Here is an 18879-nt window from a genome sequence, read left to right on the forward strand (position 1 = left end):
CTTCGGAAAAACTATGTAACGACACTTCTCACCGAGAGCTTAGATTGCTAAGATCACATCATTGTAAACCTCAATTTTATATTTTGAAGCTTTTTAATATTTTGTCAACTTGAATAATAAATTGAAACCAACTAAATAATTTTGATCAAAATTAAATAACGTCTAAATAGAATTCTTTTATTTAAAATGATTCCTTTCCCGCGCTGAAACCGAGTATTTTAATACTCCCGGGCAGGGAAGGGCCCGTAAAATACTTAACGTATTATACTTAGTTTTATACATGTATAATACACGTAAATTACCGGTTGGGTTTCTTACGTGACGTATTTTACGTTAGGTATTTCAACACCATCTACCGAACTTTTGATGAACTTAAATTAGTAAATAAATAAATATAAACTAAAAATTTATCATTATTAACCTAATATTTAATTAAATTGAAGTTTTTACATTAATAATTCATAGAATTATAATATCATAAAGAAAAAAATATGCAAAGAGGAGGTCGACCGAAGCACAGTTTTTGGGAAGAAGGAGAATTTCAGCGTATTCGTGAAAACGGAAAACAAGTTGCATCATGTGTAAAGTGTAAAAAAATAATGAATAATACCGCTGAACAACGATTGAAGAGTCACAGGTTAATTTAATCTTAGTCTCAATTTTTTTCTAATTTTCTATGATTTAAAATTATTAAACTATAAATTTATTTTATAGGAAGTCGCGTATTTGGGAAAACTCTGATTCAATTTCTGAATCTGAAGATAACTGTAATATAACATTGTCTAAAAAACGAAGAAATCTTTTTAAAACTTCTTTTTTATAGTAATAATTTATCATTTGATCTAATTCAAGATCTTTATTTTAAAAAATTTTGTAAAATATTACGGCCTGCATATGAAGTCCCTAGTGAAGTTAAGTTATCGACAACTTTACTTGAAAAAGCTCACGATAAATTTATTAAAGTACTGTGTGAAAAAAATTATTTATTATTTAAAGATTAAATTTTAAATTTAATCTAGTTAGAATAAAAAAGAATTATTTTTACCTGTGACTTTTTAATCGCTGTTCAGCAGTGTTGTTTATAATTTTGTTACACCGTAAACATGACGCAAGTTGTTTGCCGTTTTGGCGAATACTTTTAAAACCTCCTTCTTCCCAAAAATTATGTTTTGGACGACCACCTCGTTGCATTTTTTTTATGTAACTTTACTATGGTATTGAAATTTGATGTTCAACACAAATTAATAAATGATTTTTATAATAAATGAAAGGTGAAGAAGCTTAGTTGAAACTAATTCATTTATTATTTGTTTACGATTCACAATCTTAAAAGTTCATTATAAGTTCACAGGTGGCGCCAAAAGACTCGACGTAAAATACGTCATGTAGAAAACTCAGAAGGTATTCTACCAAGTATAATACATGTATAAAACTATGTATTATACGTATAGTATTTTACGTGCCCACCCCTGCTAAACAACTGAGTTTGACATTAATTAGTGTTTATTTTTCATAGAAAAACGTGTATATGGGAAGTTGAAAATTCTAATATTGATGACAGCAGCGATGATTCTGTAGTTCGACATTTATCATTAAAACGTAAAAATCGATCTGAAAGTTATGAAGAGAATAACAATTGTACTACTTGTAATACTGATGGAGTCATCACATTATCAACCGTCAAATTGAAGAAGAATACGCCTAAAATAAATTCTTTTATAGATAAAATAAGCGAGACGGAGCATTCAAAATTAGACGAAGCTTTAAGTTATTTCTTTTTTAGTAAGAATTTACCATTTGATCTAGTTGAGGATGAATATTTTATTAAATTTTGTAAAACATTGCGACCAGCTTACCAAGTACCTACCCGGGAAAAAATGATCAGATCTGATCAGACATGAACAGGCATGAGTCTTCAGGTCTGATCAGGTATGAAAAATGACCGGGTCTGATCAGACCTGGCCAGGCATGTTCAGGTCTGATCAGATCTGTTCATGTCTGACTCGATCAGGTCCATAAAAAAAAAAAAAAACGGTGCCGACGGGGATTCGAACCGTACACCTCGCGCTCTTCAGACTGACACTTTACCTCTTGACCAAATGATTCATCTTAACTTGAGAGTATCTTTCGAGCTACTTCAAGTAATTCAAATTTTATATATGATTTATCCTTATAGTTAACGGAGTTCTATACCTAATTTATTAATTATTAATAATTAATCATATATTACAGTGATTTATTCGGAACGGCTATGTATTTTTTTTCGCTCCATTAACATATGGTTCTACACTGAGAGAGAATTTTATTCAATAGTAATAAAACAGTTTATTTGGACTTGAAAAAAATGTAGTTAATATTAATAAAATTATATTTCATATAAATAAAATTATATTAGTATTTAATAAAATTTCATAAGTATTTAATAAAATTTTCTTAAATACTAATATGTGTTTATTAAAATAACCACGAACGACGCTTTCGTTTGCTGTCATTAATACGAATATTAAGTCATTAAAAGAAATAAGCTCAAAAAAAAAAATTAATATTCATCAATTAATTATAATATATTCAAATATATTTTCACAGTAAAGTCTTTTAATAAATAGTATTAAGATTTTTAACAAGACATCCTAACCCTAACCTATTTGTTTACTTCATGACGAATCACATGTAGAGATTTTAAATAATAAAAATAAATAAATATTCGATTGAATTTATGAAATCATAGTCTTTATTTTTAACAAATGCGTCCCTACATTGTCTGGTTTTCTGCTTCTGTTTTCATTTTATTAAATAATGTCTAACTCTTATCGATTCATTTTGTGAAATTTTTAAATTTAAGTGCATAAAAATTAACATCCACTCGGATAACAACAGTTGTAGACTTTGTATTTCAAAATATAGTTCCGACAAAATTCAATTTTACTTAATTATTTATTCAATTAATTACTGATCAATACTTGTTAGTTAGTTGATTAATGAATTTTCTTTATATTACATGTAGATAAATATTCATTACATACTAAGAAACATTTATTAGTATTTAATAAAATTTTTATTAGTATTTAAGGAAATTTAATTAATATTTAATAAATTTTTATTTGGGATTAGCCAAATAAACGTTTTATTAAATAGTAATAAAATTTCATTACTATTAAATAAAATTCTCTCTCAGTGTTGGCTAGATATCAGACATGGACAGGTCTGATCAGGTCTGAGCGTATTTAAGGCTTCAGACATGAACAGACATGAGCAGGCATGAACAGGTCTGATCAGATCTGAACGTATTTAACGCTACAGACATGAACAGACATGAGCAGGCATGAACAGGTCTGATCAGGTCTGAGCGTATTTAATGCTTCAGACATGAACAGGCATGAACAGGTCTGATCAGGTATAATTTCAGGCCTGATCATACATGAACAGGCCTGCTCAGGTCTAATTTCAGGCCTGATCAGATATGAACAGGTCTGCTCAGGTCTAATTTCAGGCCTGATCAGATATGAACAGGTCTGATCAGTCCTGATCATTTTTTCCCGGGTAGCTCTTATCGATTCATTTGTGAAATTTTTAAATTTAAGTGCATAAAAATTAACATCCACTCGGATAACAACAGTTGTAGACTTTGTATTTCAAAATATAGTTCCGACAAAATTCAATTTTACTTAATTATTTATTCAATTAATTACTAATCAATACTTGTTAGTTAGTTGATTAATGAATTTTCTTTATATTACATGTAGATAAATATTCATTACATACTAAGAAACATTTATTAGTATTTAATAAAATTTTTATTAGTATTTAAGGAAATTTAATTAATATTTAATAAATTTTTATTTGGGATTAGCCAAATAAACGTTTTATTAAATAGTAATAAAATTTCATTACTATTAAATAAAATTGTCTCTCAGTGTTGGCTAGATATCAGACATGGACAGGTCTGATCAGGCCTGAAATTTGAGGCTTCAGAGCAGGCCTGTTCATGTATGATCAGGCATGAACATTATCAGACCTGATCAGACCTGTTCAGACCTATGAACTGTTCATGTCTGAAGCATGCTCAGATAGGTCTGATCAGACCTGTTCATGTCTCAGACATGAACCTGTTCTGCAGTTCATGTCTGTAGCGTTAAATACGTTCAGATCTGATCAGACCTGTTCATGCCTGCTCATGTCTGTTCATCCCGGGAAAAAATGATCAGGACTGATCAGACCTGTTCATATCTGATCAGGCCTGAAATTAGACCTGAGCAGACCTGTTCATATCTGATCAGGCCTGAAATTAGACCTGAGCAGGCCTGTTCATGTATGATCAGGCCTGAAATTATACCTGATCAGACCTGTTCATGCCTGTTCATGTCTGAAGCATTAAATACGCTCAGACCTGATCAGACCTGTTCATGCCTGCTCATGTCTGTTCATGTCTGTAGCGTTAAATACGTTCAGATCTGATCAGACCTGTTCATGCCTGCTCATGTCTGTTCATGTCTGAAGCCTTAAATACGCTCAGACCTGATCAGACCTGTCCATGTCTGATATCTAGCCAACACTGAGAGAGAATTTTATTTAATAGTAATGAAATTTTATTACTATTTAATAAAACGTTTATTTGGCTAATCCCAAATAAAAATTTATTAAATATTAATTAAATTTCCTTAAATACTAATAAAAATTTTATTAAATACTAATAAATGTTTCTTAGTATGTAATGAATATTTATCTACATGTAATATAAAGAAAATTCATTAATCAACTAACTAACAAGTATTGATCAGTAATTAATTGAATAAATAATTAAGTAAAATTGAATTTTGTCGGAACTATATTTTGAAATACAAAGTCTACAACTGTTGTTATCCGAGTGGATGTTAATTTTTATGCACTTAAATTTAAAAATTTCACAAATGAATCGATAAGAGCTAGACATTATTTAATAAAATGAAAACAGAAGCAGAAAACCAGACAATGTAGGGACGCATTTGTTAAAAATAAAGACTATGATTTCATAAATTCAATCGAATATTTATTTATTTTTATTATTTAAAATCTCTACATGTGATTCGTCATGAAGTAAACAAATAGGTTAGGTTAGGATGTCTTGTTAAAAATCTTAATACTATTTATTAAAAGACTTTACTGTGAAAATATATTTGAATATATTATAATTAATTGATGAATATTAATTTTTTTTTTTTTTGAGATTATTTCTTTTAATGACTTAATATTCGTATTAATGACAGCAAACGAAAGCGTCGTTCGTGGTTATTTTAATAAACACATATTAGTATTTAAGAAAATTTTATTAAATACTTATGAAATTTTATTAAATACTAATATAATTTTATTTATATGAAATATAATTTTATTAATATTAACTAAATTTTTTCAAGTCCAAATAAACTGTTTTATTACTATTGAATAAAATTCTCTCTCAGTGTAGAACCATATGTTAATGGAGCGAAAAAATACATAGCCGTTCCGAATAAATCACTGTAATATATGATTAATTATTAATAATTAATAAATTAGGTATAGAACTCCGTTAACTATAAGGATAAATCATGTATAAAATTTGAATTACTTGAAGTAGCTCGAAAGATACTCTCAAGTTAAGATGAATCATTTGGTCAAGAGGTAAAGTGTCAGTCTGAAGAGCGCGAGGTGTACGGTTCGAATCCCCGTCGGCACCGATTTTTTTTTTTTTTTATGGACCTGATCGAGTCAGACATGAACAGATCTGATCAGACCTGAACATGCCTGGCCAGGTCTGATCAGACCCGGTCATTTTTCATACCTGATCAGACCTGAAGACTCATGCCTGTTCATGTCTGATCAGATCTGATCATTTTTTCCCGGGTAGTCAAACTGAGTTATCAACATGTTTACTTGATAATGCTCATAAAAAATTTATTAATAATCAAGTAAACATAAATGAGAAACAAGGAATTTTATTGTTTTGTAGAAAATATCGATTGCACAACATTTTTGGAGATAATTGGTGTAATAAAAGCTGGAAGCAACACATTGTTTATTAAATCATGGAGCTTTAAAGATGAAAAGGATTATTCAGATAACTACTTTAAAATGGTTGAGGAATCAAATGTGATTATACTTAAAAAATATGATTTATCAATTTATAGTGTCGTATCCTTTGTTAATATTTTAACAATTGATAATACTCGTGATTCTACTTTAACAGTAACACCTACTTGTAAGTCTACTGTTAAATGGCATTTGACATGCTATTTAGAAACTGTGGACACGTTGACTACATCAATCCAGGACGATGTATTGGACATTAAAGTGAATCGTTTGTTAAATAAATTGAAGGATACAAATGTTGAAAGCGAAATAGTGAAAAGAAACGGAGATAAAAAATCTCAACTCAAAGAAGATGTTTTTGAGCATTCCTAGGAATCATATATGATTCATATATAGGAATCATATATATGATTATATATATATGATTGATATATATGATATATATATATATATATATGATATATATGATTGATATATATGATATATATTGATATATTGATATATATATATTGATATATATATATATATATATTGATATATATATATATATATATATATATATATATATATATATATATATATATATATATATATATATATATATATATATTGATATATATGATTGATATATATGATATATATGATTATATATATATATATGATTCATATATAGGAATCATATATGATTCTAAATTATCGATATGTTTAAAAAATTTACCGGTCATTCGTCAAATTGTAGGTGATGGGCTGGAGAAATTTGATCAAGATCTAATTATGACTATATTTGATAGATCATTCGAAAATAATTTGAAAGAATGAATTTTTATTTTTGAATTTCTTTCAAAATTTAAATCTGACAGCAATAAAAAACAGTTTTCTATCGCTGACTCTACTGAAGAATGGTTTAAATTGAAAACATTGATAAAAAATGACGAATATACTGGAATAATTGATTATGTATTGAAAAAAGTAATTACGCCACAAGCGTTAACGGCTAATTTTCTGCATCCATCCTACAAGGGTCATGCTTTCATGAAAATTAATGAATACAGTCACATGGTTTATGAATTTCTAATTGATGAATTGGACTGTGAAGGATTACAAGAATTAGAACTTTATAAAAATTCACGAGGTTTATTTGCCAAACTATTTGCCAAAACGACATCTCCGGAAATTTTTTGGAGCATAGCTTCAGAAGAATTTACAAAGATTAGCATTTTAGCTGAATCTTTATTAAAGATACCAGCGTGTACTTTTCAATTTAACCAAAGTGATTTAGGTAAAAACTTGCCGAATGAATTATTGCCAAAATTCATCGATGTATTTTATAGTTTAAAGTTTATGAACATCAATTAGCACTATTATCTAATATAGATGTAGTTATTTTTTATATATTCTTCAAAAGAGACAAAATTAATTTTATACTTGTTTATGTAAAAATTTTAACAAATTACTAATTATTATACTTTTACTACATTTAAAAATTATTTTATTAGTTATAATACACGAAACCAAAAATCACTTGATGAGCTAAAGTGAAAATATTTTAAATAATTTTAAGAGATTAACCACTGTGATCAAATTTTTTAATCTTTTGCTGTGATTTAATTATAGATTAAATAATTTATTATTTAATAATTTATAAGTTAACAATTTGTTATTGCACAGTTAAATCAGTTCTTATGTATATTGAATCATAACAATCAAATTAATTACTAAGAATTACATGCGATTACCATTAACTGAGAGGAGTAATTCATATTTAATCAAAAAAATTTGTCATTGGTTTTCTGTTTATGTTTTTATTTTCTTCTGTAAAAAAATTGTAAATGTTATATTAAAATTAAAAGAAAATGAACTTGTTCTTATAAAATTTGTGTTTTTGTTTATGTTTATTCAATTTTAAAATTGAAAAATTATTTTTATTACCTAATAAAATTACACACATAAAATATTTATCGATTAATTAACTATTAAAAAAATACAATTGTAAAGTTATTATAAGTACAATTTTTAAGCATAAAAATTTTAATTAGACATTTATTTTTATTAAAATATAGTAAAATTGATGTATTTTATGTAAATAATCTGCAATTATTTCAAAGTTTCGGGGTTCATTTTTAATGAATAATAAACATCGACTAATTTTTCGGAGCGTTCAACTGTTAATCGATTCCGTAAAGATGAGTGAACAAATGACCAGTTGGAAAATAATCGTTCAATTTGGGCTGATGATGCTGGAATATTAATCACTTTTTGTGCTAATTTTGATATACTAGGATATGAATTCTCAGTCATTTGCCAAAACAATTGTGGAGGAACAGTTTCTTTTTTTAATAAAGTGCCAAAAATTTCAGATTTATTTAGATACGCATCTAATTCGTGTTACGAAGTTTCATTTAACTCTTGTTTTATAAACTCAAGAGCTTGTAAACGGTATTTTTCTATATGAAGAAACTGATTACCTTGGTAAACCGGATGCAATAAGTTTGCTGCTAACAAAATAGGCGTTAGTACTTTATCGACTCGTTTCTTGACAATTTCTTGAATTTTTTCATTCTCAGTCGGAATATTCAACTTCATCCATTCTTCAGCAGCATCAGGTAGAGTACACTTTGATTGTTGACATTTGTTTATTAGTGAACAGACCGGATCAGATAAAACTATATAATCTTGCAGCTTTGTTATCAAAGAATCATCAGAAAGCAAATTATTTAAGGTAAATAATTTATCTTCTGTATTTTGCTTTCTAACTTTATTAAGAGACTGCTCATTTAATTTATCGTTCACGATTTTTTTCATTATGTCTAGATTTTTCAAACAACATCGAAATGCATCCCGATAGCTACACCAACGAGTTTCACAAGCCAATTTCATTTTTACTCCTCCAAGTTTTATTACCTCTCTTTCTAAATTCGGAGCTTTAAATGCCCGTAAGATTGTATTTATAGATTCCGAAAAAGTTTTATCAATGAGATCCTTGGCAAGTAAATTACCATTATGACTACTACATCCTGCGTGCCATAAATTGACAGCTTTACCCATTGCTGTCATAACTGGAGCATTGTCAGAAACCACGGCATAGATATTTTTGTTGTAGTCCGTTTTGGCCATATTGACAGCTTCTTCAACAACTTTGGTTAATTGTGGCGTATCTTCGGACATTGATGTAAAATCCCAAGAATTTAAAAAAAAACTTGGTTCATTTGGTGTATGAATTATACATACAACATTTTTTGTATTAGCAACCGAATTCTTCCAACCATCAATTACTATTACTCCTTCGGATTCATCAATTTTTCTATGTTCACTTGATATTTTGTTGTGTAACTTATTTAGCAGCGTACCTGAGAGAGTTTTTCTGCATGGTGGTTTGTAATTTGGATTCAAAGAGTTAACAAGCTCTTTAAATTGAGTTGACTCAACAACGCTAAATGGTATATTGCATCCTACGAAAAATTCTGTCAATTTCTCATCAATAATTGATAAATCATTTGCACGGTTAGGTGGAAGATCTGAGTTTGTATCAGTTCGTTCATGAAATGAAAAATCAGCAGACATTTTTTTTGTTAATGCACCTTGCATCTGTAAAAATATAGAGAAAAATTTATTTAAAATTCAGAGTGGAACATATTTTTTTTTTTTGCAAATATAATCGTTATTTTTAATATGATACTGAAATTAAAAGACATTTTTTAATTCTTTAGAATTTTATAACCTCAAAATTATTATGAAGAAATTTTTATAAAAAAAATTTCACATCTAAAAAATAAAATAATTTATAAGTGCAAAATTTTTAAAAATATCTTTTTTTTATAATTAATTTTTAATAAAAATCATTAATATTGTCAGATGGCTGATTTCAGTATCATTTTTTAACATACCTTAGTTTTCTCAGTTTTGTCCAAGCAATTAGTACTTTTTGCATCAGTACTTTTTGCACCACATGCATTTCTAAAATAAATGGAAAAAATGTCACATTAATTATTCAAAAATGACACGTAATTATTTTTAAATTAAATAAAAGTATAAATTTTTATCAAAAAAATATATTACCGGTGACTCTGTAATCTAATTTGTGCAGTATTCTTCAACTGATAATTACACTTTAAACACCGAGCAACATTTTTATTTTCCAATTTTTCAATTAAAAAATCATTTTCTTTTAAGAATGTTTGATACTTTTTTTTTCTAAATAAACTCATTTAAAATTCAAAAATTATGAAGGTTTTAATAATGACCGCTAGGGGGCACAAAAATCGACGTATAATACCGTAATTAAAGTATTTTACGTAGTTTACGTAAAATACGTAAGAAACTGCCCGTTACGCGTAACTACTCACCCCTGCCTGATAGTGAGTCTCTATAGGTTGAGTAGTTGTTAGGCGGCGATCTGCTCATGACGCGAGTGACGAAGGGTTAAACAAGGAAAAATGTAAAAAAAACTGTTCAACTCAAGAAATAAATCATTTACAAAATGAAAAAAATTGGAAAAGAAAATCAAATTTGAGAAATTGATTCCCCGAATGAAGTCAATTAGTGAAGTGAGTTGTAATGCTTTTATTCGCATTCAGGTGCCACTATCTATAGTTAACGCGCGAATTTTAAATATTGAAAATTTTGTATTGAAATCACCAGATGTTTGACCAGTTTTCGGGTTTACTTACCAAATATAAAGTAATTTGTACAGAAAAATTATTATTTTTTTTTTTCAATTTTTAAAATTCTTAGTTTTTTACAATTGCCCCAGGTGTAAAGTAGTGCAGAGTGGTCGGTAGGATGACGGTTCTTCCGGCGGCTTTTTCCCTTTCGGAAGTAGTACTAGCCGTTGCTGTTTCCACTTCTGGGGAAAAGTCCCTTCCTTCAGGCATGTATCGTAAACGTCCAGGAATAATGTCGGTGCTGCCCTAAAGATTGATTTCAGGGCAATATTAGGGATTCCGTCCAATCCCGGCGCCTTATTATTCCCTACTCGATTGCCTACCTCTATCAACTCGTCCAACGTGATAGTTGGGATGTCTTCAGGGTTGGGCTGCTCCAACTTGTAGGTGAATACCGGCTGTTGAGGAAACAGCGCAGTAACACTAGGTCTTCTCTAAGAGCTGTGGACACGTAGGTGATGGCATTGGCTGGCATTTCAGGTGGGTCATAACCACCTTATACGGTCTGCCCCATGGATCTTTCTCTACTTCTGCGACCAGTTCCTTCCAGCAGCGTCTTTTGCTTTCTTTAATGGCTCTGTTTAGTTCTCGACGGGCCTTTTTATACTCTGCCAACAGCTCTGCGGAGTTAGGTCGTCTGTAGCCACGCTGAGACTTTCTTCTTTTTTTAAGACACTCTGAACGTAGAATGCTAATGTGATCGTTCCACCAGTGCACCGAAGGTCTTGAATTCATGCCACGTTTCCGAGACATACTGGCGTCGCAAGCCTGGGTGACTCTTCTCATAGGTCCTTGGTCTTCTCTTCAGCAGTTTCTACAATGATCGGATCGCACTCTAGGGCTACTATTTAAAGCAGTGAGGTCGAGAGATTTAATTTTCCACCCAACCGCGCTAGCGCTCCTGTTGTCTCTTGTTAGATTCTGGCCAGTTGATATTTCCCATAGTATCGCACTATGGTCGCTGGCTGTGTAGATGTTCAATACTTTCCAAGAAAAACCTCTTCGAGCTAAGCAACTGCTGACAAATGTAAGGTCGACAATTGAGTTTGCCTCTCCCTTAGTATACGTTGGCGTGTCACCGGTGTTAAGAAGGATCACGTCCAGTGTGGCCATTGTCTCGAGAAGTGCTTTTCCACGTGTATTAGTGAACTTGCTGCCCCAGTCTGCTGCCCAGGAATTGAAGTCATCAGCTATTGAGAGACTAGGTGGTGCATAGCAACTGTAGAAGCGGAGGCCATCTACCCATACTGCTACGAAGCCGGCTTCTTTATTGTTGACTGTTCTCTGAAAAGGACATTTACCGCAGGATCAGATGACGGCTTTGTTAGTGCTGTCGGATTCCCAGGGTTGGTTACTCAGGTGTCTGTAAGGCTCACTTATGAGTGCTACGTCTGCCTCTAATTCGCGCACAGTTTGCATGAGCAGATCATGCGCAGTCTCACAATGTTGAGGTTGACCTGCAATATCTTCATGTTCTTGGCTTCGTTATCTTCTGGAGCGCTTCTTGGAAGACGGGGCATCTGTTCGTGCCTGCATGGTGAGCCGCCTTTTCTACGCCGTGCTGTTCAACACACAGTGCACATTTAGCTGGATTTTTACAATCAGCAATTTTGTGTCCTTCTTTTCCGCACCTTATGCAGTGCTTAGACCGGTCGACTTCGCTTTTGCACTGAGATCCGAAGTGCCCAAAGTGCCAGCATTTGAAGCATTGTATGGGTCTCTTCGTTGCTCTTATTCGGCAATTGACCCAGCCGATCCTTATTTTGCAGTTTCCCTCCAGTAACTTTTGTGCTGCAGCTGCTGGTAGTAACTTCAGCTTCCCTCTTTAGAGCGGTCTGAATATGCTCTTTCGTCGTGTCGTCATCGACATCTCGGATCTCGATGGTCTCCTGTGGCCCTTTGCAGATCACTTTGGTCTCCTCCTTAAGGATGTCTGCGATCGTCTTTTGCAGGGCTTGGCCTTTGTCAGTGCTCTTCCTCGAAATCGTAATCAATAAGTCCCCACTTCTGGTCTTGTTGATCTTATCCACAGTTGAACGAACCTGCTCATCTGGGACGTCCTGCTTTATGCGACGCAGAATTTCGGCATACTTTGTTTTCTCGGTCGGGCGGATGATCAGTGCGTCGGGTCTGATCCATTTGCGTGGTTTTTTCCGCTTAGGCTCTGGCCTGGGCTCCTTCGGCGGCTGCTTTGAGAGTTGCTCTTTAGCTAGCTTCCTCTTCTCCTTCTTAGACTGTACTTTTTCCCAATCAGACGCCTTCTTAGGTTCGTCACTCTGCTCTGCTACTCGTTGCGGAGGGCTTTTTTTCAAGTCCTTCTTCTTTGTGACTTTGTCGGTTAGCTCTGGCGAGTTTCGGTCCTTTCTCTTTACAGGCCTTGTGCCATTTTCACCTTTGTCCTCAGCAGCAGATTCGCCATCATCATCGGCTCCAGTGTCCATTGCTTCTTCAGTCTCAACTTCACTTTGAATGCGTCGTCGTGATGACTGCCATTCCTCGTCCAGTTTCTTGAATCTTCCAAGAGCATTGACTACACCAGTTGTCTTGGTCTTTATCTCCTTGTGGATATTGACCTTTGTTTGGACAAACTCTTGCAGCTCAATGGTCAGCTTTTCAAGGCGCTCCAGCGCTTGCGTTCTCTTCATCTCAGCGTTTGCTTAAATCGCTGCTTGTTGGGCATGAAGCCCGTTTCCATTCTTGTTTGTTTCCTGTAAATTACTCATATACTTTTTTGATTTACCAGCGCATCGTACGGAGTGGAGCGGGTTGTCATGACTAAGAACGGGTGTACCCTCGGAGATAGTACTCCTACCCCAGTTCCCTGAGGCCTAGCCGACACTTAGCCAGTCCCGGAATACACGGACGGACTAGACTCGCTCGGGGCGGTGAAGATTCCGATCTCTAACACTCACTGCGTACTTCCTGATCAAGGCCCGAAGTGGCTGGCTCCTGATCCACTACTGCAACTTACACCTCGGCAGAGCAAGCTCACATCAGCCGTGGCCCGCATCGCTGGAAATAATCGACACGGGTCCGGACACTCCCAGTGAGTTACAGCAGGGAACGATCGTCTTGCTAGGTCAGTTAGTGTGACCAACCCATTATAGGGGAGTTTTGTCCATGGGAGCGTATTTTATTTGGCTCCTACCCTCTGTACCTCGGGGAAGACTGGATCGGGACCGCGTTAGCATTACTTCAATCCAGTCCGTGTTGCGTCTCACGACGGTTGCTCCTAGTTACTAATCTCTTTCTGCGATTTTTTCCTTTAAAAGACGCTGCGCATAGGCTGCGACAGCTGACCAGTTATTTTCTTTTTTGATCATGCAGGTTACTAAGCTCTCAGGGGAGAGCGCGGTGCCAATAGTTTCATCAGTACTGCTTTTGTAGTCCTTCCACCGGTCACACTCAAAGAACGTGTGCTCGACATTGTCAATTTTGTCTGGGCAGTATTTGCACGTTGGTGTGCTGAGCAATCCCATCTTAAAAAGATAGGCATTGAACTGCCCATGTCCCGTCAATAGCTGTGTCAAGAAAAAGTCCGTTTCTCCGTATTCCCGAGAAAGCCAGACGTTGATGTTTGAGATCAGGCGTGCCGTCCATCTGCCCGTCTCTCCCGATGTCCATCGGTCCTGCCACTCTTGTTGCGTTTCCGCCTTTATCCTCATTCTTGCATCCTTCATGTTTTCGTCACTGTTTTTAGCGTCATAGAGTTTCGCTCTCTCAAACGCGAGTAGGTCGATGGGTGCGGCTCCCGCAATGACCAATATAGCCGCCTCGGAAACCGTTCGATAGGCGCAGGCAACCCTGAAAGCGCCTCGCCGCTGCACTGCCGCTATTTTTCATCGGTAGGTCTTCTGTTTCAATATGTCTGCCCATATTTCTGCTCCATAAAGCAGTACCGAGTGGACTACTTCTAGAAGAACTCTTCTCCTTTTGGTTCTTGGTCCCATAGTGTTGGTCATGATTCTTGCTAGGCTAGACATCGTCTTGCTGGCTTTCTTGCATGCACTGTCAAGGTGTTCGCGGAAAGATAGTTTCTCGTCTATCATTACCCCTAGATAGCGTAGGGCCCTTGTGTGTGTGTGTGTGTGTGTGTGTGTGTGACTCGCTTATAACTTTTGAACGACTCAACCGATCGGAATCTACTAAACGGCGTTCTAAAGAGTTCCCTCAAATTTAGATTCCGTGTGAATTTGAACCGATTCGGACCGATAGATTTTGAGAAATTTTGAAAAATCTCAAAAAAAATAAGAAAAAAATTTTTTTTGAAAGTGGTTTTTTTGGAATAACTTTTAAACGGCTCGCTCATCCGGTCAAAATCGGTTGATTCATTCAAGAGATAGCGTGAACGAAAGAAAACCGAAAAAAGTGTTTTTTTGACATAACTTCGTCATTTCTTCTTTGATCGTTGTTGACGATATAAAATAATTTTTAGAGCTTAAAAACCACGTCGATCGCCGCCAAGAACGTAGAAATCGGTTGATTGGTTCGAGAGATATCCTCGATAAAATATTTGGAAACAAGTGTTTTTTTAACATAACTCCGCCTTTTTTTGGAATAACTTTTAAACGGCTTTATCAATCAACTTCAAAAACTAATCCGCCCTTAAGCTTAAAAAACTACGCCGATCGTCGCTCATCCGGTCAAAATCGGTTGATTCCTTCGAGAGATAGCGTGAACGAAAGAAAACCGAAAAAAGTGTTTTGTTGACATAACTTCGTCATTTCTTCTTTGATCGTTGTTGACGATATAAAATAATTTTTAGAGCTTAAAAACCACGTCGATCGCCGCCAAGAACGTAGAAATCGGTTGATTGGTTCGAGAGATATCCTCGATAAAATATTTGGAAACAAGTGTTTTTTTAACATAACTCCGCCCTTTTTTGGAATAACTTTTAAACGGCTGCACTGATCAATTTCAAAAACTAATCTGCTATTAGCATGAAAAAATTACGTCGATCGCCGTCAAGCCTGTCAAAATTGGTCAATTCGTTCAAGAGATATCATTTAGTATAGACCGGATCCTGAATCACGAACGTAAGAAAACCGAAAAAAGTGTTTTTTTGGAATTATTCCAAATTTCCTAGTTTTATCAATTCAAACTTGAAGATTCGTCATGAAACTGAAAAAATTGCGTCAAATGCTGCCAACCGCGTGAAAATCGGTTGATTCATTCAAAAGTTAGTGCGGTTTGAAAATTAAAAAAATATTGTTCTGTAAAACTTCCATCAAACTTTTGAGCTCGAAGAGCTTGAAGTAACACATAAATTGTATTTTTGAGCTCGGAGAGCTCAAAAACATCATTAGTGCAGTTTTAAGCATCTAGGTATGGAATTAGCGGGAAGTTGCACGGATGGCCTTCAAGGTCTACCGTTTTTCTAATTTTTTTTTTAAGTGGATATAAATTAGTATAAATTATTTCGAATTCAACCTTTTTTTAAATTCCCTTATTGAAAAAAGAGCCGATTTGAAAATTTTACCCCAATTAAGGCAATATGTATATAGTATTCAAAAGGAGTATTTTTATTTAAAAGTTCAAATATGATTTTTAAAATGGTTTTTAAACTTAAATTTTTTTCGAATAATCCTATAGAATACTAGTTCTTGAAGAGCGAAATAAACGGTACGAGAAAGAGAAGGAGAGACCTCACTCACTTTTATAAATTGTTACGTAAAAAATTTACTGATTATGATGCGGCTGACAGCGCTTAAAGGTTCGAGGCAGTTTACTCAAGTAGCTGCAGAATAAAAATATTTCAAGAAAGACAGAAAACTTGAGAAAAAAAGATAGTTGATAACGCAATCATAATAAATATACTAGTAGCAGAGTAATGTCATAGATAAGATAAGAAATATGTTAAGATTTATATTCACTCCTTGGCAGCAATTATTTTTTGTTTAAGCAGTAGTCGAAGCTGGAACCTCAACTTTATTTAAAGTAAATTTAACTTATTTTGAGTGTATTCAAATTTCTAGTATTTCAACAAATTATCATGGCCGAAAATTCAGGAGATCAAATGAAAATCAATCAAGTAGCCCTTTTTACTCCAACGTTAAGCGAAATAAAAAATGGTATTTATAAAAAAAAATTATTTATTAACTATTTATCGAATTCCTATTATGTGTAAATAATCTTCTTATCATTTGTGTTCAGTTATTACTCCAGCACTTGCTACAAATTTTGAAGAAATTGCTGTGGATCTAGTAGATTGTCCAGATTTAACGAAAGTACCATTTCAATTAGCATCTGAAGGTGTGTTTATAGAGAAAAAAAAATAAATAAGTTATATAATCAATTGCATTATTTTCTAGGGCTTGGTGGACATCCAAAACTCTTTGATATTGGAGGACCACCTTTCCTACTTCCGTCAGTTCAAAGGGATAAACTTTATGATGTTCAAACAATTTTGAAGCAAATCAATTATAATAATAAGGCTTTTGTTATTGGAGCAGGTGCTGGTCCTTGGCCACAAGTATCTCGAAATTGTGAAGTAAACGAATTAGAATTTTTATTTTTTAGAGTTAATCATTAAAAAATATTAAATTCGAATATACTTTTCGTCAAACATAATAGATGGTATTTGAGATGGTTTTACATTGTACTTTAGAGGAAACCATTCTTTGCCATCAATTATTTGTTCTCTGCTTTCAATTCTATTAGCCTTTCATCCTTTATTTGTTTATTAAGGGTCCAAGCTCTTATTTCAGCTCTTTCCTCCGACAAATTTTATAACGTTTTCTTTTTACCATATCTTTTCATGACACTAAAAAAAAATGTCTTTCAAAAAAGTATATTTTTTTCTCTTAGTGTGTTGTATAGTAAATGATCAACTCTTACAAATGAAACAATGACATCAAATCTATTTGCTTGCAGATGATGATGAATGTCGTAATTGATTCGGATGAGATAAAAAATCAAACTAAACTAGCATGGGTCGGAGATGACAACCAGTGTGTGCTTCAGAATTGTAAAGAATCCGACACTAGATTAGCATTACTAGCCAATTTATTTGTTTCTGAAGGAAAACCAGGAAAAGTTATAAAAGTTTATGTTAAAACTCGTACTGGAAATCTTGATTTTATTACAACAATCCAAAATGCATTGTCTGCAAGATATAGAGGTCAATTAGTCGGCAAGTATCACTTATATCAACGTTTGAATTGATTTTATTATTTTTTTTAATTAATCTACTTCAATAATTAAGGTATGGGTGGAACATTCCTTATTAAACAAGGAAAAGTTAAGCAACACGTTATGCCAGATTTTTCACCAGTACCATTAAATAGTGAAAAATCTCTAAATGATTGGCTACATTTTTATAATATGTCAGCACCATTAGTTGCTGTTGGAACATTAGTATCAGCAGAAAGTAATTTGGACCTTCGTGTTCAACATTTCCATAGTTTCAGTGATCATGGTGAGGGTGGTCATTATCATATCGATGTAACTCCTGATACTGTTGAATATTTAGGATACTTTAACATCGCAGATTGCTTGTACCGAATCGATCAGCCACCTAAAAGTGTTTTATTTGGTAAAGATTAGTTGCCAAATATATTTTTAGTTTATCTCGAAAATTTTTTTATATAGTTATTTGATACAATGTTTACCTACACAAAATTTTAAAAAGTGATCGCAGTAATGAAAAATCCCTCATTTTATTACTGCAATATTATATTTATAAATAAATTATACTCCAAATTTTATACATATAACTGAGTGTCATTATGAATATTATGAAAATATATTTTTATTACAAGTTTATCATGACGTTACAAATCATTTTTAGTACATTTATACAGAAATCTAACTATTATGTTCGATTTTATGAAACAAAACTTCACGATAACATCCCTGGTTAAAAATATTGATTGAAAAGAATTAAAAATGATGAAATTTGAATACTTTTGAATACTTTCAATTCTTTTTCATGTATATATAGATATACAGTTTACATGGGGTGACTGATTCCCAATACTTTTCAATCAATATTTTTAATCAGGGATGTCCTAAATAGTCGAGCATATTCAAAAGTTTGAATTTGTAAGTATTTTATGTATAAGTTTATATGTGTAAGCATATTACTTGCGCTACTCATAATGTAAAGCACTAGAGAGTACTTTATTATTACAAAATTTTTTTCATTTTTCATAACTATAATTATTATTAATCG

At 32.9% G+C, this 18879-nt stretch overlaps 3 protein-coding genes and 1 long non-coding RNA gene across 4 annotated transcripts; 3 read left to right on the forward strand and 1 right to left on the reverse strand.

Moving 5' to 3' along the window:
* The first annotated feature begins 238 nt into the window (after positions 1–238).
* On the forward strand, positions 239–803 carry LOC123265558. Its single transcript, XR_006509591.1, has 3 exons — positions 239–380; positions 466–637; positions 715–803. It is a non-coding gene; the product is annotated as an uncharacterized LOC123265558 (long non-coding RNA).
* A 631-nt stretch (positions 804–1434) lies between these two features.
* On the forward strand, positions 1435–6417 carry LOC123265413. The gene is made up of 3 exons (XM_044729137.1): positions 1435–1445; positions 1517–1782; positions 5966–6417. The coding sequence occupies exons 1-3, from the start codon at positions 1435–1437 to the stop codon at positions 6415–6417; spliced, it is 729 nt and encodes a 242-aa protein (XP_044585072.1).
* Positions 6418–8430: 2013 nt separating this feature from the next.
* LOC123265414 lies at positions 8431–13147 on the reverse strand. Its single transcript, XM_044729138.1, has 3 exons — positions 12876–13147; positions 9930–9999; positions 8431–9630 (listed from the first exon to the last, which is right to left on the reverse strand). The coding sequence occupies exons 1-3, from the start codon at positions 13145–13147 to the stop codon at positions 8431–8433; spliced, it is 1542 nt and encodes a 513-aa protein (XP_044585073.1).
* A 3251-nt stretch (positions 13148–16398) lies between these two features.
* On the forward strand, positions 16399–18438 carry LOC123264647 (ester hydrolase C11orf54 homolog). Its single transcript, XM_044728051.1, has 5 exons — positions 16399–16777; positions 16860–16958; positions 17018–17196; positions 17580–17838; positions 17911–18438. Exons 1-5 carry the CDS (start codon positions 16699–16701, stop codon positions 18249–18251), a joined length of 957 nt encoding a protein of 318 aa, XP_044583986.1. The 5' UTR covers positions 16399–16698; the 3' UTR covers positions 18252–18438.
* Positions 18439–18879: the final 441 nt, after the last annotated feature.

This window comes from Cotesia glomerata, linkage group LG5 (genome assembly GCF_020080835.1).
Source record: "Cotesia glomerata isolate CgM1 linkage group LG5, MPM_Cglom_v2.3, whole genome shotgun sequence".
In the NCBI taxonomy this organism is placed as follows: Eukaryota; Metazoa; Arthropoda; class Insecta; order Hymenoptera; family Braconidae; genus Cotesia; species Cotesia glomerata.

Excerpts from the sequence above, each read along its gene's own strand:
- LOC123265413 (XM_044729137.1), top strand. Across the intron at positions 1,783-5,965 it reads TTTAAGTTATTTCTTTTTTA|AAAATATCGATTGCACAACA; the intron begins GTAAGAATTTAC and ends ATTGTTTTGTAG.
- LOC123264647 (XM_044728051.1), top strand. The coding sequence starts at position 16,699 with ATGGCCGAAAATTCAGGAGATCAAATGAAAATCAATCAAGTAGCCCTT. Across the intron at positions 16,778-16,859 it reads GTTAAGCGAAATAAAAAATG|TTATTACTCCAGCACTTGCT; the intron begins GTATTTATAAAA and ends ATTTGTGTTCAG. Across the intron at positions 16,959-17,017 it reads ATTTCAATTAGCATCTGAAG|GGCTTGGTGGACATCCAAAA; the intron begins GTGTGTTTATAG and ends ATTATTTTCTAG.
- LOC123265414 (XM_044729138.1), bottom strand. The coding sequence starts at position 13,147 with ATGGACACTGGAGCCGATGATGATGGCGAATCTGCTGCTGAGGACAAA. Across the intron at positions 10,000-12,875 it reads CAGCCGCCGAAGGAGCCCAG|AAATGCATGTGGTGCAAAAA; the intron begins GCCAGAGCCTAA and ends CATTTATTTTAG. Across the intron at positions 9,631-9,929 it reads ACAAAACTGAGAAAACTAAG|ATGCAAGGTGCATTAACAAA; the intron begins GTATGTTAAAAA and ends ATATTTTTACAG.